This window comes from Macaca thibetana, chromosome 8 (genome assembly GCF_024542745.1).
Source record: "Macaca thibetana thibetana isolate TM-01 chromosome 8, ASM2454274v1, whole genome shotgun sequence".
In the NCBI taxonomy this organism is placed as follows: domain Eukaryota; kingdom Metazoa; phylum Chordata; class Mammalia; order Primates; family Cercopithecidae; genus Macaca; species Macaca thibetana.
Window position 1 is genome coordinate 121,878,400 of NC_065585.1, and position 23,131 is coordinate 121,901,530.

Below are 23,131 nucleotides of genomic sequence, written 5' to 3' on the forward strand. Positions count from 1 at the left end.
GAACCATGAGAAATAAATTTCTGTGATTTATTTATAAGCCACTCAGTCTGATATTTGTTATACCAGCCTAAACAGACCAAGACACAAGGTAATTAGCTTAAGCAGGGGAAGGTGAGAAATGGCTGCTTTAAGGCATTTGGAGCTGGAGATTGGGACTTCAAAGTGAGACCAGTCAGCCCGTGTGTGTGTGTGTGTGTGTGTGTGTGTGTGTGTGTGTGTGTGTGTTACCTAGTGACCTTTGGCTGCTCAGGAGCCAGCATGGAGTTGGGGTGGTTGGGTTTCACTGGGGTTATTGGTTTTTGACTATGATGGAGGAAGAGAGGAGGAGGAGAGGGGCTGAGGAGCTCAGGGTGTTGTGTGCAGGCTGGGAAATGTAGGTTGGGTAAAGAGGAACTGAGGACAGGGTAGGGGGACGGGTGAGGGAGAGCAAGTGGCCGGGTCAGTGGGTCAGGGTCTGGGAGAGGTTGAGGGTTTTCTGGAGTGGGAATTCCAGAGAGGGAGCTGGAAGGTGAGGAGAGGGTGGCCTGAGGTTGGAAAGTGTGATGTCAGCCTTTCAACAGGGATTTGGATGTTGATGAAGGTCAAGGTCAAGGATATGACTATGGCAATGGGGAGCTAAGGGTAGGAGGAGATCACTGGAGGCGGATAGAGTGTTGTGCAGACAAACTGTCCCTGTTGCGTGGAGTCCTCTAGGAATGGTGCCCGGGAAGGGATGAACCGGAGATGGTGAGCCAGGTGTGAGGTCATTCCTGAGAGAGCGGAATGGCAGGGTTGGTGAGTGACAGCCTCCAGAGGAGTGGGGGCAGCTGATGACATGAACTTCCCAGGAGGACAGATGGGGCAGAAATGATGAGGAGAAAGGAGACCCCCAGCCATCCATGAGCTGCCCAGTGGCCACTTCTTTCAAAATTAGGATGCTAAATAACAAAGTCACTGATTTTACAAAATGCATTGATTTACCCAAACTAAGTCTTTGAATTGTTTTTCATAGTTTTAGAAATTGACATTTAATGGTTTTCATGGCTTTTGAAGATTTTTGCACATGGTCTTCATAGCTGTATTTTAAGATATATTCAGCTTTTGGGGAGCTAAGGGTCATGAGTTCATGTAAACAAAAGTTTAGCTTATGATGGGTGCTTCAAATCCTATGTCCATTCTCTACACCATCAAATAAAAAATGCTGAGGAAAGATTTAGGTTATCGCATCAATATGAAATGCCTCAAATTTGGTTTTTAATGGTTACAAATACAAAATTAAACCCAACTCATCATTGTGGGAATTGGTGTGAGAACGGTAAAAACCTCAAATATTTAAAAAAACCCCAAATACCAAAACTATATTCAAAAGAAATAGGGCACTCAAAAGTGGTTGAAAAAATTCCTTTGAATGTGAAAGAATAGAACTTAAATTTTTAGTTGTCAGAACCACAAAATTAAGACTAACCTGAAATTTGAGAACTTGGAGAAAGCATTTTAAGTGTGGTTAAAATTTGACAAACTATAAAATGCAATTTGAAAGGTTCCAAATTGATTTTATTTCAAATTGATGTTCAGTGTATTTGCCATTCGTCAAATTGATTTTTGGCGGGTTAACCTGCTTCCAAAAATGCAGGTTCACCTGGAGAGCGCTGGGTGGTCCCAGTGTCATGGTGGGGCTGGGAATGAGGGGAAAGTTCAGAAAGAAAGTTGAGATTATAAGGAAGCTTGGACTAAGACTTCCCAGGACTGATTTGAGGAGGGTGAGCACCCTGACCTACAGAGCAGTAGGGGACAAGGGTTCAGGTCCCACCGGATCCTTGGGCTTTGATTGACAACTGAGAGGACTGGGAGGCAGGGCTCTGGGGTTGGTCTTGTCAGCTCCTGCGGATGGGGACACTGATGTATTGCTTCCAGCTAGATGTTACGGTGCTCTTGGCCCCCACTCCCGGTGGTGAAGGGGCCCAGAAGGGAGGAAGATGCCCCGAGATCTTGCTTGGGATGGAGCAGAGGAAGCCCTGAAGATCTTTTGCTTATGGAAGGGAAGACTGGGGACCGTTTTATCTTCTGCAGCATAGTGTGTAGAGGCAGGAGCACAAGGGACTGTCTTCTTTTCCTAGCAGGGCAGTGTAATGTGAAGGTAGCCTGAGAGGTGAGATGGGAGGGAGGACCTTTCCAGTCACAGGACGCTTTATTTTTATTTTTATTTTTTTGTTTAGACAGAATCTCGTGCTGTCACACAGGCTGGGATACAGTGGTGAGAGCCCTCAGCTCACTGCAACTTCCACCTCCCTGGTTCAAGCAGTTCTTGTGCCTCAGCCTCCTGAGTAGCTAGGATTACAGATGCGCACCATCACACCCAGCTAATTTCCATATCTTTAGTAGAGATGGGGTTTCACCATGTTGGCCAGGCTGGTCTCGAACTCCTGGCCTCAAGCGATCTGCCTACCTCGGCCTCCCAAAGTGCTGGAATTACAGGTGTGAGCCACTGCGCCTGGCCAGGTGACACCTTTTAAAACAAGCATCATTGCCTGTGCACTAAGGGTTGGAAACTGTAAGGGGTATTTTCATCCACATTGTCCCTTTTTCTCTTAGCGTAGTCCTCTGTGTAGGCAGATAGGTATTCTATCTCAGTTTTGCAGGTAAGGAAAGTGAGGCTCAAAGAGGTTACACAACCTGTGCACACTTGCTCTGATAGTGGCCCAGCCAGGTCCTCCATCTTCCCCACAAGCCACTGCTGGACCAGGGTCTCTGCTTTTTCTGGGACCCCACACTCAAAAGGGAAAGTTTCCATTTGTTTACTTGTGATCTCTCACCTGAGCTAGAATGTGAGCACCAGGAGGGCAGGAGACTTGGTGGTTTTATTTGTCAGTCCAGCCTTACTTTCCACACAGTGGGTTGTAAGTGTTTGTTGCAAAAAATAAATGGATCTTGAGGGCAGACTGGGGTTGGATGCCCCATGAGGAGATCCAACATGAAGTGTGGAGGTGATGCTCATCCAGCATGAGGTGTGGAGATGACAGTCATCCAGCATGAGGTGTGGAGGTGATGGTCATGGTGGCTTTAACCCTACAGGGAGGGCTGGGATTAGGGGCAACTCCCTGGAGTCTCTGCTCCTGGACCCTCCCTTTCTCTAGCTGCCCTTTCTGTCTTCCTTCCAACTCTGCTGAGTTTATTTATTCTGCATCTCATTGTGAGTTGCCCCTCCACTCACCCTTATGCCCCTAATTACTTGGGAGTGTCAGTTGACCATCCTCCTTTTCGAAACTCTTGCCTTCCATGAAATCAGCATCTCTTGGTTTTCCACCAGCTTAAGGTCCACTCCTTTCCAGCTTCCATTGAACATAATGGAGTTCTGTCCTGAATTACTTCCTCTTCTTTGTTCTCATCCCCAACCTAGGGAGCCTCACTGAGTTATGTGACTTTCTACAGCCTCCAGTGTCAACCATGCCAAGTTTTGCGTCTTTAGCCCAGACCTCTTTCCTGAACTCCTGGCTTGTGGACCCTTCTGCCTATTCAACATCTCCGCGTTGACATGTGATAGACATCTCAAACTTAAGTCAAAAACAAAATGGTCCATTTCATTCTGCCTCTCTTCTTTCCAAGTCTTTCCTTTTTAGTGAGATGATATCTCCATCTACTTGGTGCTCAGGCCAAAAACCCAAGAGGTTTTCTTGATTTCTCTCTCTCCTCCCACTCAAAATATAAGCAATCCTGTTGGCTTTATCTCTAAATTATATGCAGAATGGGCTCACCTTTTGCCCTCTCTTCAGTCACCACCCCACCCCAGCCTCCACTAGCTTCCTGCTACTGCAGTAGCCTGTGACTGGTCTCCTTTTCTGCCTGCCACCCTCAGATATACCCTCAGTTCCATGTGTCAGTGAATGAGATCATGCGCCTTCCTCCTTAATGCTCTCCAGCGCTTTGCATTTTAGAATAAAATCTGAAATTCTTACCTGCTCCCCAAGGTCTCTCCTGACTGTCCCTCTGACTTCTACTTCCTCTAACTTCTGCCTCCTCCGGGAAGCTCCGGCAACCTTACCCTTCGTTTTGACTAGGAATGTGCCAAGCTCATAGCTGTCTCAGGACCTTTGTGCTTGCTCCTCCTTTTGCTTAGAATTCCCTTTCCATGTTTTTGTGTGTGTGGTCCATTACTGCCCGTCATTTTAGTCATTCTACCTCAACTTGATGTCATCTATTCGGAAAGGCCCTCCCTCATTCCCTGGTCATTCTTTTTCTTTTTTTTTTTGAGACACAGTCTTGCTTTGTCTCCCAGGCTGGAGTGCAGTGGCGTGATCTTGGCTCACGGCAACTTCTGCCTCCCAGGTTCAAGCGATTCTCCTGCTTCAGCCTCTGGAGTAGCTGGGATTACAGGCACCTGCCAGCACACTCGGCTAATGTTTGTATTTTTAGTAGAGATGGGGTTTTACTCTCTTGGCCAGGCTGGTCTTGAATTCCTGGCTTCCACTGATCCACGTACCTCAGCCTCCCAAAGTACTGGGGTTATAGGGCTGAACCACTGTGCCCAGCTGGTCATTCTCTTTTAAATTCCCTTATTTTGCTTTCTTTAAATTTCCTTCCTCCCTCCCTCCCTCCCTCCCTCCCTGCCTGCCTGTCGTCCCTCCCTTCCTTTCCTCCTCCTCCTTCTCCTCCTCCTTCTTCTTCTCTCTGTCTCTCTCTTTTTCTCTGTTTTTCTCTCTCTTTCTTTCTTTTTTTGAGCCTGAGCCTCACTCTGTCGCCCAGGTTGGAGTTGCAATGGTGCGATTTTGCCTCTCTGCAACCTCTGCCTCCTGGGTTCAAGCCATTCTCCTGCCTCAGCCTCCCGAGTAGCAGGGATTACAGGTGCACGCCACCACTCCCAACTCATTTTTGTGGTTTTAGTAGAGACGGGGTTTTGCCATGTTGGCCAGGCTGTAACTCCTGGCCAAAGTGATCCGCCCGCCTCGGCCTCCCAAAGCGTTGGGTTTACAGGTGTGAGGCACTGCGGCCGATCTTATTTATGTATTTATGTGTTTACTATCAGTCTTTCCCTCACTAGAGTGAAAGCTGCAGGAGAGGGAAGATTCTTTCTTTCCTGCACATAGCTGGATTTTAGGGCCTGGCATGTAGTTGGTGTATGAAAATATTTGTTGACCGGCTACTAATGCAGGGACTCAGGTTCTACTCCGGGAGAGGTGGGTATTGTTGGGTGTCTGTGTGGGTGTGTTCTTTGGTGTGCACACATGCTGTTGAGTTTGCACAGTACCAGAGTAGGCTCCTTTTAGCCTGCCACGGTGGACCTGTGGCTCCGGCTCGAAGAAACGAGGTGAGACAGCAAGGCTTTCCCTGGCCCTCCATCCCTCAGAGTCTCGCACTGGTGCATTGGGTGGGCAAGTGGGAGAGGCACAAAATGTAAGGGATTATGCAGTTCAAAACCCGTCATTATTCAGGTAAAGAAATGAGACCGAGGCCGGGTGCGGTGGCTCACGCCTGTAATCCCAGCACTTTGGGAGGCCGAGGCGAGCGGATCATGTGGTCAGGAGATCGAGAACCATCCTGGCTAACGCGGTGAAACCCCATCTGTACTAAAAATACAAAAAAATAGCTGGGCATGGTGGCAGGCACCTGTAGTCCCAGCTACTTGGGAGGCTGAGGCAGGAGAATGGCGTGAACCCAGGAGGCGGAGATTGCAATGAGCCGTGATGGTGCCACTGCACTCCAGCCTGGGCGACAGAGCAAGACTCCGTCTCAAAAAAAAAAAAAAAAAAAAAAAAAAAGTAATGAGACCGAGAGAGGCACAAAGATTTACCTAGGGTCTTCTTCAGCTTGGAGAAGCAGAGACAGAATTAGGAACCACGTTCTTTAACCCCTATTTAAGTAGTAGAGCTCTACATCTTGGCCCAGGGGCCAAGGGTGGGCTCAGGGACAGACACTGCAGCTACAGATGGGATGAGGGGCAGTTTCCTGGGAGGCAGGAAGGGTGGTTAAAACACCTGGGTCCTCATTGTCTGGGAAGCTTTACAGGATGGGGAGCCTCTCCTTTCTGCCCACAGGCTCATTTGTTATTGGAAAGTCTACCTTAAAGATCCTCTCTGTCGGGAGGTGGCAGAGGGGGATGAAACCGTTGGGGGGTGTGCTTAGGTGACAATAGCTGGCCACAGACCATCTTCTGTGAAGGGTGGGTTTGCCAAATTGTGTGTTGGGTGAGGTGTGTGTGTTGGGTGAGGTGTGTGTGTGTGTGTTTGGGGAGTGGGCCAAGGGCAGCCCTGTGCCTCCCCTAAGCATTGGTTCTCAGTCTTTGGAAGGTGGCCTCAGAATCACAGGGAACTTGTGAAATCCAGATGCCCGGGTGCTAGCCACAGAGCTCCTGACTCAGTGGGGCCTGTGAGTCACAAATGCACTAGAGGTCAAGCATCTTTTCTCTAAACCAGTGACTTCCTCCTCTGAGTGCATTGCGCACCACTGCTAGAATGGGAGATGGGGCCGACAAATATGTATTTTTATCTTTATTGCATTCTAATGTGTTAGAAAATTTCAGAACCAATGTAGGTGTTATCATTTAGGATAAACCTAGATAGGTATTGAAAAATGTAAAAGGTGAGTCAATAAGGATTTAAACAGATTCATTATTTAAGAATTAAGGGATTTAGGCCCAGCGTGGTGGCTCATGCCTGTAATCCCAGCGTTTGGGGAGGCCAAAGCGGGCGGATCACCTGAGGCTGAGAGTTCGAGACCATCCTGGCCAACATGGCAAAACCCCGTCTCTACTAAAAAATACAAAAAATAATTAGCCGGGTGTGGTGGCAGGTGCCTGTAATCCCAGCTACTCTGAGGAGGCTGAGGCGGGAGAATCGCTTAAACCTGGGAGGCAGAAGCTGCAGTGAGCTGAGATCATGCCACTGCACTCTAGTGGGTGACAGAGTGAAACTCCGTCTTAAAAAAAAAAAAAAAGCATTAAGGAATTTAAAGAAAAAATTAATTAAATGTCAGTAGTAGAGGTGGTACTGTTAATATGACCAAAACGAGATAGGAAACTGAAGTTTGGTAAACCTGTCTCAATATAAAAGTTAAATACATATTTACTTTGTGTTAATTTTCTTAGGATAATGACCTTCAGCTGCATCCATGTTGCTACAAAGGATATAATCTCATTCTTGTTTATGACTGTGTAGTATTCCATGATGTATATGTACTACATTTTCTTTATCCAGTCTTCTGTTGATGGGCATTTAGATTGATGCCATGTCTGCTATCCTGGATGATGGGATCATTTATATCCCAAACCTTAGTATCATGGAGTTTACTCATGTAGTAAATATATACATGTATCCCCTGAATCTAAAAGTAGAAATTATTTTTAAAATAATTATTATTTTCATATAAATCAACTTAAATAAAAATATACGTATAAAATAAAAAAATAAAAAAAAAAAAGTTTAAATACATATTTAAAGAATGTGAGTTTAAAGAGCACTCATATGCTTGCCTGCTGGGGATAGGGAGTTCCACTGTCTGGAACCACAACTCAGTGGTGCAGATGGACTCTTGGCTCAGGGCAGCACCCCAGGAATTAACAGGAGAGGCTGGGCTGGGTGTGGCTGGGGCAGGGCTATTGGGGAGGCTGAGCTGCAGCCTCTGGTTGTGCATCCCCCAGCTGGCCCTGCCCCTCTGCTGCTGGCTGTGCTCCCTGGCTGGCTGCGCTCCCCGGGCCTGGCCCTTACCCAGGGAGGAGGAGGGGAGGAGATGAAGAAGCTAGAGTGTCCCCCAGGGCCAGGAGCCGGGGGCTGGGAGGATGACTTAACAGGTTTTGGAGAAGGCCAAGTGTTGTTAAATCCCTCCTCCCTCTCCCTTGGGCAGCTGTTTACCATTTACTCCTTGGCCATCAAGGCTGTTCTCAGCCGGCCTGGGAGACCCACCAGGACACGCTGGAGCACGTGTTGAGTTCAGGCTCTCCAGGGCCAGCTCAGGCCTGGGATCAATTTCTAGCTCCCGAATCTTTCTCAGGTCTTGTGTGGTCTCAGCTCTCAGTGCAGGGGTTAGGTGCAGGGAGACAGAAGGGGCTGGGTTTCCTGAATCCCCATTCCCCACCCTTTGCACATTTTAGTTCAGGGGCTGTAGCCTCCGTGTCAGGCAAGGATTGTGAGGGGTCTTGGTAGGTGAGGTTTGTGTTTAGAATCCCCTACCTCCTTCTTCCCAGTGGGGACTCACCTTCCCGACAGGAGGGACAGGAGCCTTAGGGTGGATGGCAGGGCAGTGACTGTGTCGGAAGGGGTGTGCGTCCAGTTAGCCTGCTGCAGGTGGCAGTGGCTGTCCCTGTGACGAGCTCTAACCCCACCATCTCCCTCATGATGAAAACGCAGTGCAGGCTGCCTCCTTGGCGAGGTGCTTGGCAGAGCCTCAGAGCCCAGGCCCGCTCCTGGGGGCCTTTCTCCCATCATCCGGCCCACTTGAACCCAGTTCCTGCCAGGAGGATTAGAGGGGGCATCTTCCTGGTAACCAGGTAGGAGCTGCGTTTCTCGTTTTTTTTTTTTTTTTTGTTTCCTAGGAAATTTACCAAGTTTTGGCCCAGGAGTTTACATGTTCTGCCCCCTAGCAAAAGCTTTCACTGTTCAAGCTCCAAATGGAAGCCACGGAGGCTATAATTACACCAGCACTAGCTCAGGAACCTGCTGAGAGGAGTGGGAGCGGAGCACCTGGGGAACCTGGGGGCAGCCGCAGTCCTAAATTAGCTGCCATTACGCTTGCAGTTGCTAACCTCCTCTCTGGGGTCCCTCCTGTTGTCTCTCCTCCACCTTGGCCCCAGGCCGCTCCACTCCTCCAGCCAGCAGCCAGCCAGCCTCTGACAGGTGCATCCCACGGCTGGCTTGGCAGAACCTGACCCTTAGAGGCAGTGTCCCCACAATAGCCCTAGTGTTGACAGGGATCCTGGGGTCCTTCTGGCCTGGGCAGAATGGTTTGGTAGCAGCTCAAGGAATTGTCTGAGAGGCCACATGCCCCAACGTGGCTGAAGGCCCTTGTCTTGGCAGTCCTTGCCTTGGTTTCCATGTTCAGTCATATTGAATTGCTTGCAGCTCCTCCCAGCGGTTGCCCCTGCTCCCCTCTGTGCCTGAGATCCTTTTTCTGCTGTCTTCACTTACTCTGAGTCCTCCTGTAGGTTTCAGCAGAGATATCACTGCTTCCAGGACCCGCCCCCGCCCCCCACCCTAGGTCTGGACGGGATGCTTTTCTCTCTGCACCTGACTTCCCTGACACAGAACTCACATTGGCATGGGCTGGTCCTCTGTCCCTAGCTGTGTCTCTGGCAGGGTTGCAGGCTTAGCGTCTGAGGAAGTGCCTGGCACATAGTAGGTCCTCATTGACTATATATTAATGGATTGATTGGGAAAACAATCAATTCCTTTGATTCTCTTTCTGCCTTAATTTCCCCTAGCCCCCCCCTTTTTTTTTTTTTTAAAGTAAAAGGCTTATTTCTTTAAGAGTGATTTTAGGTTCATAGCAAAATTGAGAGGAAGGTACAGAGTTTCCATCTACCTGCTACTCCTCCCCAGGCACAGCCTCCCCAGCTATCAGTATCCCTCTATAGAGGGAGGCATTTGTTACAATTCTTGAACCTACATTGACACATCATTATGAGGCAATGCCTAGAGTTTACATTAGAGTTCCTCTTGGTGTCATACATTCTTTGGGTTTGGACAAATGTCTAATGGCATGCATCCTCCATTACAGTATCGTACAGAGTGGTTTCATTGCCCTAAAAATGCTCCATGCTCTGCCTCTTCCTCCCCCACTCCCCACTGACTCCTGGGAGCCACTGATCTCCCTGTTTTCCCTTTTTCAGAGTGTCATACCGTTAGAATCATAGGGTGTGATATGTCTCCTTTCATGTAAGTTTCCTCCATGTCCTTTCATGATTTGATAGCTCATTTCCTTTTATCACAGAATAAGATTCTTTTGTCTGGATGTACCCTCCCCTCTTTTATTTTTACAACAAGAAGAGAGGGCACTTTTCTCTTTCTGCCTTTAAAGGGCTATTGTTGGCCAGGCGCAGTGGCTCACGCCTGTAATCCCAGCACTTTGGGAGGCCGAGGTGGGTGGATCACCTGAGGTCATGAGTTCAAGACCAGTCTGGCCAACATGGTGAAACCCCATCTCTCCTAAAAATAGAAAAATTAGCCGGGCATGATGGCAGGTCCCTGTAATCCCAGCCACTCAGGAGGCAGAGGCAGAGGCAGGAGAATCACTTGAACCCGGGAGGCAGAGGTTGCAGCGAGCCGAGATTGTGGCATTGCACTCCGGCCTGGGCGACAAGAGCAAAACTCTGACTCAAAAAAGAGACTCGTTGGCCAGACAAAGTGTTGGGGTGAATGGCTTAGTTTTCGTTGATCATCCCCCAAGTTTCAGGTCTGGGCTGGGCCCCACATGGTCCTGCATTGATCATTGTTGTCTACTCTGTACCATTTTGCTTGCTTAATAATATTAGTCAACGTTTTTTGAGCACTTGTTGTAAAATAGACACTGGCCTAAATACACTTATTCCATCACCCCTTAAATACCTATTGCATAGCACCTGCGTGTCAAACACTGGGTACTAGGGACACAGCACTGAGCACAACCCTGCCTTCCTGGAGCTTGTATTTGATGCAAACAAACAAATTAGTAAGTGAGTACATACCATGGCAGATAGTGATGAGTGCTGTTGGAAAAACACGTCAGAGTAGTGGGTACATGGAATGTGCATGGGGTGTTGTTACTATGTGTGGGGTGGTCAGGAAGGACTCACATATTAGATAACATTTGAACAGAGTCTTGAAGTAGATGAGGATAGTGGTTGGAAGGGAGAGACTTCCAGGCCAAGGGGAGAGTAAGTGCAAAGGCCCTGTGGCCAGGCCATGATGGGAGTGTTCCAGGAATATCCAGGAGGCTGGGTTGACTGGAATGGAGTGAAATGAGCTGGGAGAAAGGAATAGAAGGTGAGGCCATATACAGCCTTGCTGGCTGATGGACATATGATATGCATCACATATATAATTCTACATTTGCTTGTAATCACAAAAAAGAAACAGGTGAAGTTATTTTTTATTACTACATTTGTTTAACATCATAGATCAAAAATACCCCTTCGATGTGTAATCAAAGTAAAAAATTATGAGATACTTTACATTATTTTTTTCTTTCTTTTCTTTCTTTTCTTTCTTTCTTTTTTTTTTTTTTGAGACAGCATCTCCCTTTGTTGCCCACGCTGGAATGCAGTGGTGTGCTCTTGGCTCACTGCAACCTCTGCCTCCTGGGTTCAAGCGATTCAAGTGATTCTCCTGCCTCAGTCTCCCATGTAGCTGGGTGTAGTCTACCACGTGCCACCATGCCCAGCTAATTTTTGTATTTTTAGTAGAGACGGGGTTTTGCCATGTTGGCCAGGCTGGCCTCGAACTCCTGACCTCAGATGATCTGCCTGCCTTGGCCTCCCAAAGTGCTGGGATTATAGGCATGAGCTACCGTGCCCAGTCTACATTGTTTTTTCGTTATTACATTTTCAAAATCTGGTGTGTGTTTCAAGGCCTTGTGTGAACATGTGAAATGCCCTAGCCATATTTCAGGTTCAGCAGCCGTGTGTGGTGAGTGGACAGCATTTCAGAAAGCACAAATTGTTCTGCCACAGCAAATCAGACAGCACACATATAGAGGTGTGTAGGCCATGCTGAAGTCCCCGAATGAGCTGGGGAATCCATGGGGGGTTTTGGAGCCTAGGAGCGATGGCTCTCTGACATAGGTTCTGGAAGGTTCTCTCTGGCTGCTGTGATGAGAGAAGATTGTCATGGGGTGGGGTATGGGGGCACAGGGCAGAGCAGGAGGCTGGGAGAAGAAGGCTGTTAACAGGCACAGTGTCAGTGGCTCGGATCCAGGCGGCAGCAGTGGCGGTGGTGAGAAGTGGCTGGATTCTGGTTGTATCTTGAAGGTGTAGCTGCCAGGGTTTGGCAGTGTGTGAATGAGAGAGGAGTCAAGGAGGCGCCGGGAGTTTTGGCGCTGGCAATTGGAAGGATGCAGTTGTTTCCAGCAGGATGAGGAAGGCTGTCAGAGGTGGAGGGAAGCTCTAGGTTTTGGGGGGAAATATGAGGTTGGGTTTGGATGTGTTAAGGGTGAGATTTGGGTATTAGGCTTGCAGATGGAAGTGTTGAGTTGGCAGATAGACAGATGAGTCTGGGGCTCAGGGCAGAGCTCTTATCCAGTGGTATAAATCTGGGGGTTGGAAGCACAGTGATGGTGTTTCAGGCCATGAGATGAGCTGAGAGTCCGAGGGAGAAGATACATGTAGAGAAAAGGAGGCTGAGTCCTGGGTATGGAAGATGGGACCAGCAAAGCCCGCTGAGCAGGAGACTGTGGGGAGGTGGCAGGGAGCCCGGCAGAGAGTGGAAGGAGGCAGGAGGGAGGAATCGGCTGTGTCCAGTGCTGCCGATGGGCTGAGGGAGATGAGGCCCGTGGATTCCCGAGCATCCATCAGACAGGCGGGGCCAAATGCCCGGCTGAAGCGGGTCCAAGAGAGAATGGGAAGAGAGCAGGGGACAGCTGGTGTGGACAACTCGATTGAGGGGTTTTGCTTTAAAGGGGAGCAGAAAAATGGAGTGGTAGCTTAAGAGGGATACGGTCACGAGGAGGTCTTTTTTTAATTGAAGATGGGTGATGTGATAGCTGATGGGAATGGTCTAGAAGACAGCAAATCATGATGTAGGGGAGAGAGAAAAAAATGAACCGTCTCATTCTTGCTCACGAAGGCCCTGTGTGGTAGATACCAATTTGTGGACAAGGAAACTGAGGCAAAGGTTCAGCCATTTGTCCCAGGTCACATAGCCAGTAAGTATCAGGGCCAGGAGCTGAATGCCGATGGCTAACCTCTAGAACACCGCCAGCCTTGGCCATTGTGCTGTTCTGCCTCTTGGTTTGCTGGCTGGAGTTGTGAGCTTTTCCAGAGTGGGCCCTCCTCTTGCACTTTTATATCTAACATGGCACCCGGCAGAGGGCTGTGCAGAGGTAGGACCTGATCAATCTTTAATGGGCAAGTGATTAGAACACCAGGAACTGTGTGCTGGAAGTGCTCAGTCGCCTGGCCCATGTGAGAGGGATGCATGGCCTGAGCCTGCCTTACTCCGAGTGAGGCACCTTGCGTGGAGAGAGTGGTGCTCAGGAAATACTGGAAAGCATTTGTAGGGTGGATGAAGAGTGGATGAGGAGCTTACATCGAAGGTTCTCGCTGGCATAACTGCACTTCTGGGTGTGACTCGGGTTCCTGTGCTGGGCAACCTTGGGCAGGCCCCTTGCCCACACAGTGTTTCAGTTTCCTTATCTGTAAAATGACAAGGTTGGGTGAGGTGATCTCCCATCTGGCTCTCACCAGAATGCCTCAGGAGGGCATGTGTGTGCTGTCTGCACCCAGGCTGCTGACGATCCCATCATGAGCATTGTCTGACCCCAAATGCCAGTGTCCTGCTGGTGGGTGCATAGGGGCCCCCTCCATTGTATGACGCTGAGCCGGTCACTTTATTTCCCATATTTGTAAACAGGGCCATACACACCTAGTTGCTTGCCTTTTAGGCTTGTGAGGAGTTTTAAGTCTACTATTGTCCTAGATTGCCATGGTATAGCTCACCCTGCACCAGGCGCTTCCTAAGCACTCCCTCAACCTGTATATTAACTCCTTTACTCCTCACCACAGCTTTAGGAGGTAGGTCCTGTGAAATGATCCCCATTTCACAAAGGGGGAAACTGAGGCACAGAGCGGGCACATGGAAGCCTATTAAGTACTGGGAGACATCTCCCAGCAAGGGGGCAGCTGCGTCCTCCTCATGCTTGTGCGGCCTCTGACCTGCACTCTTGTTCCTCCTCCAGGGACAGGGGCAGACCCGGTGGTCAGCGCCAAGAGCAACCATTGCCTGGATGCTGCCAAGGCCTGCAACCTGAACGACAACTGCAAGAAGCTGCGCTCCTCCTACATCTCCATCTGCAACCGCGAGATCTCGCCCACCGAGCGCTGCAACCGCCGCAAGTGCCACAAGGCCCTGCGCCAGTTCTTTGACCGGGTGCCCAGCGAGTACACTTACCGCATGCTCTTCTGCTCCTGCCAAGATCAGGCGTGTGCTGAGCGCCGCCGGCAAACCATCCTGCCCAGCTGCTCCTACGAGGACAAGGAGAAGCCCAACTGCCTGGACCTGCGCGGTGTGTGCCGGACTGACCACCTGTGCCGGTGAGTGCCGCGGCAGCCCCGGGGGTGCTGGCAGGAGGGAGCTTGCATTGCTGGGCTGTGTTTTCCTTTTTCTGCATTCCTTGGGGTGCATCGAATTATGACTCTGAGTCCAGCAGAAAGGGTGTCAAAAAGGGTAAAACTGACTTGGACATGTGCAAAGTGAATTTTCCATTTCATTCATCCATGCATCCATCCATCTACTTTATTCATTCGTTCATTCATTCACTCAGAACAGGTTTATCTTTTGCTTACTCTTGGCTCAGCTGGGGAAACCAAAACGAACAACCCAAGGAGCTTGTAATTGAAAACCATAGACTCCTTGAGCCTTGGAATAAGAGACCTTTGGGTGCAGTGGCTCATGCCTGTAATCCCAGCAACTCAGAAGGCTGAGGCTGGAGGATCACTTGAGGCCAGGAGTTTGAGACCATCCTGGGCAACATAGCAAGACTCAGTCTCTACATATATGTGTTTGTGTGTGTGTGTGTGTATATAGACACATACATGTATACACACACACATATATATACTTACATATATATATTATATAGAGCTAAATTTCAGCTCAGTATAACCATGCATCCCTCCAAAACTACCTTCCTAATAATGAGCCTACACTTGTTAAGCACTTACTGTATTCTAGGCTCTGCGCTAAGCTTTGGACATACGTTATGTCATCTCATGTTCACAATAACCCTGTGACTTGGGTATTTTTACTCCTGTTTTATAGGTGAAGAGACAGAAGGTCAGGAAAATTTTGTAAACTTGCTCAAGGTTACACAGCTAATGAATGGTAAAGTCAGGATTCAAAGCCAGGACTGTCCGACTCCAGGACCCATTCCTCACCCTGACACTAGACTGGATCAGACCTGAATACAGAGTGAACTGGCTCTCTCTCTCTCTGTCTCTCTCACACACACACATATATATATATATATACACACACACACACACACACACACACAGATACATATATACATATATGGCCTTTAGACAATTTAGTCCCACTTCTAAAGAAAGTTTCTGCCTAATAGCCCAACATATGTCACGTGGCTATCAGGAAGGGTGCTCTCATAAAACAAAGAGGCAGCTCACTCTGTATTGAGATATAATCCAGTCTCAATGGATCATATGAGTGAGGAATGGGTCGGGGTGAGGAATGGGGCCTGGAGTCGGACAGTCCTAGCTTTGAATCCTTACTTTACCGCTCATTAGCTGTGTAATCTTGAGCAAGTTTATAAAATTTTCCTGACCTTCTGTCCCTTCACCTATGAAACAGGGATGAAAATACTCACATCACAGGGTTATTGTGAACATTAGATGACATAACGTATGTCCAAAGCTCAGCACAGAGCCTGGAATACAGTTAGTGCTTAACAAGTGTAGCCTCATTGTTAGGAAGGTAGTTTTTTTTTGGAGGGAGGTGCATGGTTATACTTAGTTGAAATTTGGCTTTATGTAATTCTCATGTTTGTCCTTTTTGTTTGCTAAGTATTTATTGAGATGCTGTTGTGTGCAGTTCTTGATCCTAAGGCCTGAGGATATAGGGGAAACAGACAAAGGGAGAGGTGATCCCAATTCAGTGGGATGAGGCTGTGGGCTCCCAGAGGAGAGAGCACAGGAGAGGGGCATCTGCCACATCCTGCGTGTCCCGGGGAGGGGAGGGGGCCTTGAGCTGAGCCTTGGGAAACAAGAAGGAGAAAGCCAGGGAAGAAGCCTGTTGGAAAAGCATGGCACGGGGTGGAAGTGGGAGAGGACCTGGGCTCTGGGGAGCTGCAGGTGTTGGGCACAGGTAGAGTGGGCCATGATGGGAGTGAGGGGGAGGCTGCTGGAGAAATGGGGATAGAAGTGGGTGCAGGTGTTTATAGATTGCCTGTTGTGTTCTAGACACTGTTCTAGAGGCGTTATGTCTCATTTAATCCTTGCAACAAAACTGAGGTAGGTACTATTATCTTTATCTGTCAGTGAGGATACATCTGGCAAGTTACAGAGAAAGTAACTTGCTGAAGGTCACACAGCCATACATTTCAGAGTCAGATTCCAGCTAAACTGCTTCTTTCCAGTATTATTGAGTGCTCCAGACTGTGTGGGTATGGAGAAAACTGGATTATTTCAGAGGAAATTGGGAAGTGGCCTTGATGGGACTAGGTGACTGGCTGAAAGTCACCTGGAGATAGAACCCTGGTGGCAAGAACTATTTCTGTTTTGTTTACTCCATACCCCGTCCTGCATGTAGATCCTGGCATGTGGTGAGCATTCCATAAGGTTACTTGAATGGATAAATGGATGGTGCCTACCATGTTTCCTAGTTGAGTAACTCTGGGGAGATGGAGCCATTCAGTGGGGGTGGTATTGGACATGCAGCATTTGAGGGACCTGGGGGACTATTGCCACCTTCATGGCAACACCTAGGGGGCACTTGGACTTGTGGGTTTTGACCTCAGTAATGAGGCTGGAAAGAAGAGATGGGTTTGGGAGTTATTGGGTACTTTGCTGGTGGTCAAAGCCACAGCAGTAAATGAGATGGCCTAGGAGGGGTTGCTAGAGCTCAGGAGGGAGTCTGGGCTGGAGATGCCTGAAGATTTGGGCATCCTCAGTGTTTAAGTGATAAGGCTTGGAGTGAACAGTGGAAGCAGAAATCTACTGGAAACACCAGTGCTTAAGGGAGGGGCAAAGGAAGTGGGATGTGAGACTGGAAGGGAAGGGGATTTCAGAGGGAGGAGGTGAACGAGCTGTGGTGTCTCACAGAGTGTGTATACCTGTGTATGCCTGTGTGTATGTGCATGTTTACGTGTGTTTGTGTGGTGGAAGATGGACCGCAGGGGGCCCAGGCCTGGCAGGGAGGCAGAAGTAGAGGCATTGGGCACCAGCTAGCTTCTTCAGAAGGAACCAGGGCCAGGGGCTGCAGAGAGACGGGAGATGGGGAGGGAGAGCCGGGGCCCTGTGCACGCTGAAGGGGAAGTGCTACTTTGTGTGGTTTGCAGAACAAGCTCTCCTGGGGTTTGGAGGAGGGCCTGATCCCAGAGCTAGCTGCAGGGCTCAGGGAAAGCTCTGTGAAGAAGGTGGGTTTTTATCTTTTGATTACTTAAAAAAAATATATCTTACTGCCTACACAAACCAATTGAGGTGATTGAAGATGAAACTATGCATACCACAATGAGGAGGGCCAGCCTTAGAGAGGAGGAGGGAGCAGATGTGGCCACGCTGCCATTTGCCATAGTGACTGAACTTGAGCTCCGAGCTTCTTTGTTGCTGGGATAAAGGGGAGGCTTGATGGGTCACATAACCTCCAACCAGGATAGATCGGGGCATGATCTGAGACACATTCGCTGCTTCTTCTGAATGCTAAAGTGACCTTTGGGGGCTGCGCCCTACACAGCTGCATGGAATGATGGAACAGACGGGAACTGGACCTTGAAGGAACTGGAAAAGACCAGCATGAATCCAAGCCCAGGACCCAAGCATAGGAATGGGCCAGGAGCACTCAAAAGCTGGAGGACTGCAGGGGGCCTGGCGACGGGGCCTGGAATCAAGCCGCTCAGGTGTCCGAACTAGGCATCTTGGGCAGAGGAGTGACTGGGACACTGCACCCATTTTATTAGTATTGCTTTAAGGAAGGATGGATAATACGACAATGTAGTGGACAGCTCCTATGGGGTCTGCAGCCCTATGATGGGAGAATTTGGAGCAGGGTGATTTGTGGCTTGGAGAATGTCTGTGTCTGTTTAAAGAACGTCTGTGTCTGTTTAAAGAACTAGAAGCATTTTTTCTTTTCTTTTCTTTTTTTTTTTTTTCTTTTTTTTCTTTTCTGGAGGTGGGGGAAGCTAGGAAACAGGAGAATCAAGTGATACACTTCACACGGTGGAACCCGAAAGGGCATTTAAATAGGACTAAGTATTGGGAGGGTCAGGACTGAGGAATCCTGGGAGCTGAGGGCTGACAGTTTCTGAAGTGTGCTGAGCCAAGCAGATGAGCTTCTTGCACTGGGAAATAAATTTAAACAATGGCGACTCCAGGGCCCACAGACAGTGCTGTGTCTGGATTATTGAATTAGGTACATGGCTCACTTTAGGAGGCCTGGGATCCTGAGTAGGAAATTCTGATTGCTCCAGGATGTGGCTGGGTGAGGTCCTGGTCTTGAAGCAGGGCATTCTTCCAATCCATCTCTCCCTATCTCCCACCAACACACCCATCTGCATGCAAATTTCAATATGGTCCTGAAGAGGTAAGGAAGGAATGAGGGCAGAACCTGCATTAGGAGGAGTCTGGCAGGAGCATGGAGAAGTGTCCTTTAGGGAAGCTTGCGCATGATGGAGAGTTGAGGTTTGGGGCAGGGTGCATTGAGACACGCATCCGGAGCCACAGAGACTGAGATGCACAGACACTGCAGGTGGTGGATGGAAGTGGCTGTGGTGGTGCCCCAGAGTCAGGGGACCTACCTTTACTCTTCACCGGCCTGGAGCCTCCTGCATGGTCCTCGGTGGGCCGTTTAACTCCTCATGCCCTGGGGGTTCTTCATCTATCAAATGAGGATCCTGAACCAGGTCATCTGTAGGCACCCCGAGGTCTTATAAGTCTATGGTTCTGATTCTGTTGAAGCAGTTTTCCTGTCTGCCTTCTCCCTCTGCTCCTGCCCTCTCCACGGGAGGTTACTTTACTGGAGAGATGAGCTGTTGGTATAAGGGGAAGTGGCCCAGCCAACCTCATCAGGGTGTATGGTGTGGAAGAAGGTATTTGAAGGGCCTGGAAGGAGAGGAGTGGCTTCTTTCCACACTCTTGCAGGCCTGACTTGCTGACCCAAGTGTTGCTTTCCCCAGAATCCACAAAAGTGCTCAGGTGTCCTATGGATGCCTGTTATCAGCATCAGAGGTGACACAGGTGACTCAAGAGGGGCCCCTGGAGAGCAGGAAGCTGGGTCGTGGCTCTCGACTGTGCCTGGGAAGGGGTGCACTTCTTCCTTTCCCTGGTTTGACTTCCTCCAGGTTTCTGCCCTCCAGGATGGGGACCGCAGGTGGAAATCTTCATTCTGAAAATGGAGAGCCCAATGCCAGGGTGTTTTTGGCAGGAATTGCAGAACCCCCAGCCTGCCTTTGCTGGTACTTGAATGAATGAAGCCAGCCTTGATGGGTGTCCTGGGAAAGCCCCTCTGGGCTTGCGATTCTGGAAGTGAGGCTCCAGCTCTTGGGCATCTCCTAGGAACATGCCCATGCTGCAGTGCTATGGCACCTAGCCCTGATGCAGCCAGGCCTGCTTGTCCCCTGTGGTCCCTCCTCCTACCGAGAGAGTTGGCCTAGAGATGCCCAGGCTTCCTGCGGGGTGAATCTTGGCCCAGGATTCTTGGGGGAGGCTCTTCCAGAGCCAACCTCATCTGGCACTACATGAAAGAAAGTGCATCGATTCGCTGTGCGGCATACCATGTGGCAGGCCTCGTCCATCACCCGTGTGAGATTTAGCAGGCTCTGCATGCTGTCTTATTAAATGTCACCAGCGATAAAATGTTGGAGGTTTCCTTTGATCTAGGGTTTAAAGATGCATTGGTTAAACAAGGATATCTGCTTGCTGGGCCTCGGGGTTTTGGGAAGCACTTCAGAATCCTCCCATCATCCTTTGAACTCAGAGCAGTTTGGGGTCAGTGGCTGAGGATGGAGCCTCTGGGAGTGGAAGCTTTGGGCTCTACCGACCGTTCCACCTGGCTTTGAAGTTGCATCTCAGGAACCTTGGCTCTGTCTTTGGCCTTTGTCTGGTTCATATCCCACAAACCTTAGGGCTGTGGGCTTAAGCTAAGTGAGCATCAAGGGATAGACCAGGAGAGACGTTTCCTTTAAGAAACTTCTGATAAGGAGCCTGGAAAGCCTGGAGAACTTCTTGGAATGCCTCCATGGCATTTGGCTGGATTGACTCTAGCCCCCACAGTGGGTCAAGATCTACATTTTAAAAACACAGTCTTTCAGTTTTTACCCTCTCAGCTTACAGCCATTGCAACGATGGTCTCAGATTGTGTGTGTGTGTGTGTGTGTGTGTGTATGTGTGTGTGTGTGTGTGTGTGTGTGTGGTGGTTGGGGGGTCGTGGGAGGATGATGCTGTTGTTTTCTAAACTGTGTCCCTACCAGGCCTCATTTGGAAGCGGTCCTCTGAAATGCCCTGTTCCTCTTAGTCTGCCAAGAGAACATAAATAACTCCTTACTGGCACAGTGCCATCTCCTGGGCTGTAATTTCACCTCTGGGTGCTGAGGATGTGTATAAATAGATTCCAGCCTGGAGCTACCCTGGCAACCTGGGCCCTTTCCTGAAATGGACACTGCCCTTGTCAGAGAGGCTTGTTGGGAAGCAGAGGAAGTTGGGCTCACCTCCCTCAAGGCTGTCCTCAGCGGGTGGGAAGGAGTCCCTTCCACACACTCTTCTTCTTGCCCAGCGTAGGGGGTGTTCAGTATCTTCAGGCAGTGTGGACAAACAGGTCTGGCTTTGATTCTTGGCTCCTTGGGGCTGTCCCTCAGCTTAATGGCTTCCCATAGGATCTGTTGGCTGATGCTTTTAGCAGATCGTGTCTAAATGGCAGCAAATGATTACTTGCGCAGGGGTAGGTGGACTGTGATGCTTCCAAGCCTTCCCTCCCTTTAAAGGAGAGGTCCTTGAATATCTTGAAATTATACAGAAGGTTTTGTGTGTATTTTCTAGAAAGAAGTTTGTTGCATTCATTAGATTCTCTAAGGGTTCCTTGATCTCCCAAAGCATAGGAACCTCTTCCTTCTCTAGATGACCAACTTGGATTGGCTCCCTAAAGAAGGATTTTGAGTCTGGCTCCTGGCTCAGTAGCAAAGTGGGCTGTGATTGATTAGTGATGCCTGCCACAGGCATAGGCGGGGCAGCATGGATGCTCCACAGAACCCAGCCAGTCCTCCCTGGGGCCAGCAGATTACCTACAGCAGGAAGAGTGGGGGGTCCTGTGACCATTTCTTTATTATTTTCACTACTCTTTATTGGTCATCCACTTTGGGCCAGGCATTATGTTTGATTGGGAGAGTTAATGAAGTAGGTAGAGGTCCTTGTCTTTGTGGCACTTAGAGCCTAAGGAGGGGACTCTGTGTCGATTGTGTCTGCTGTGGGAGAGGAGCCCCACTACCATTGCAGCTACAATTGTGTAGATGATAGCTTTTTACTCAGGTTCTCTTGAAATCCCAATTATACTAGGTCTTCCCTGGGTCACCCTGCTGGCATTGCAGAGCAGCCCTTTCTTAGGGGAGATGAGTCACAGAGAAGTAAAATCTCACCCGGGGTCCCACTTGGCCTTGAGCAGTGTCCAGAGTCCAACAGCCACATCTAACCCCAGAGCAAAGCTGTGCAGAGAAGTGTGGGGGAAAAAGGCCACCCCCTTCCTGAAGAATCTAACTGCAAGGAGCTGAGACCCTGAGATCCAGCTTCCCTTTGGGGATCCCATGTGGCTGCTATTGCTGGTCTCAGTAGGGGCTCTGCTCACTCTTTAATTCTAGGCCAAGGGTCCCCGAGTGACCCTTCCTGGAATTTCCTGCAACATATTGAGACAAGGCTGGAATGCTGGATATTACTTTACTAAAGCCTCTGGGGAAATAAACACAGAGAGAAGCTCCAAACAAGAGCTCTAGTTTACAAGAGAGGGTTCATGCATCGCCCTGCTGTGGCTGCTACCACTTGGCAGGGCTGCACAGAGCCTTGACCTTAACTTTACAGGGTTCTCTCAAGGCATCTGGGCTCCAGAGGCTCACACCCCAGGTGGATGAGATGCGGATCCTGTTTGGCTAAGACTCCCACTTGAGTTTTGCTTGAGGACCCAGGCATCTCTGAGTGGCTGGGGAGGAGTGACCCATTCATGAGGTGTCACTTATGCAGGGAGTATCCGAATGCAAGCCAGCATTGTTTGTTCATACCAGAGGCCTCACCTACAGCTGGGCGTGTGTTTGTTCACACAGGGGCAGACACACTCAGCCACCCTGGTCTTGCATTGTTCACACTGGCTCCCTGAGTATTTCTGCTTTCACTCACTGGCATGGACTGTCTTCTTGCCTGGTATCTTAGTCAGTACAGGCTGCTGTAATGGAATACCATAGACTGGGTGGCTTCAACAGCAAACCTTTACTTCTCACATTTCTGGAGGCTGGAGATCTGAGATCCTGGCTGGGTTTTGATGGCACCTTCATCTATAAAGGGCCCGTGGTGAGGGCCTTTTTTTCCTGGTTATGTCCTCTTACGGTCTTTATTGGTGTGTGCACGCAGAAGCAGAGGAGAGAAAGAGAGAGAGATCAATCTGGTGTCTGTTCCTCTTCTTATAAGGCCACTAATCCCATCATGAGGGCCCCACCCCAATGACCTCATCTAACCCTAATCACCTCCCAAAGGCCCCATCTCCAAATACCATCACACTGTAGATTAGGGGTTTAACATATGAATTTTGGGGAGACACAAACACTACGTTCATAATATCTAGACTTCCCCTCCATCAAGCCTGTTTGGCTCCCATCCTGTATCTCCCCTGGCCCCTGCTTTTCCAGACACTCTCTAGAACTTGTCTGTATCCTTCCTATGACATCACGTGACTTTCCTTTAATATTTTTCTTCCCAATCAGGCCTCTGTTTTTTAATATTCTCATTTTATATTACTACCTCATTGGCTTCTTTCTTTCTTTTTTTGCTTTTTTTTTGAGATGGAGTCTTGTACTGTCACCCGGGCTGGAGTGCAGTGGCGTGATCTTGGCTCACTGCAACCTTCGCCTCCCAGGTTCAAGCGATTCTCCTGCCTCAGCCTTCCGAGTAGCTGGGACTACAGGTGTGCACCACCACACCCGGCTAATTTTTGTATTTGTAGTAGAGACAGGCTTTCACCATACTGGCCAGGCTGGTCTCGAACTCCTGACCTCGTGATCCACCTGCCTCAGCCTCCCAAAGTGCTGGGATTACAGGCGTGAGCCATTGCGC

At 49.3% G+C, this 23,131-nt stretch overlaps 1 protein-coding gene across 4 annotated transcripts in view; it reads left to right on the forward strand.

Annotated features, from left to right (window-relative positions):
* The window catches only part of GFRA2 (GDNF family receptor alpha 2), a 99,622-nt gene that overhangs the window by 27,114 nt on the left and 49,377 nt on the right, over window positions 1–23,131 (forward strand). For all 4 annotated transcript variants that reach the window (XM_050801472.1, XM_050801474.1, XM_050801475.1 and 1 more), the window contains one exon: window positions 13,834–14,188. In XM_050801472.1, coding sequence (XP_050657429.1) covers window positions 13,834–14,188 — 355 coding nt within the window. The remainder of the gene's footprint in view (window positions 1–13,833; window positions 14,189–23,131) is intronic.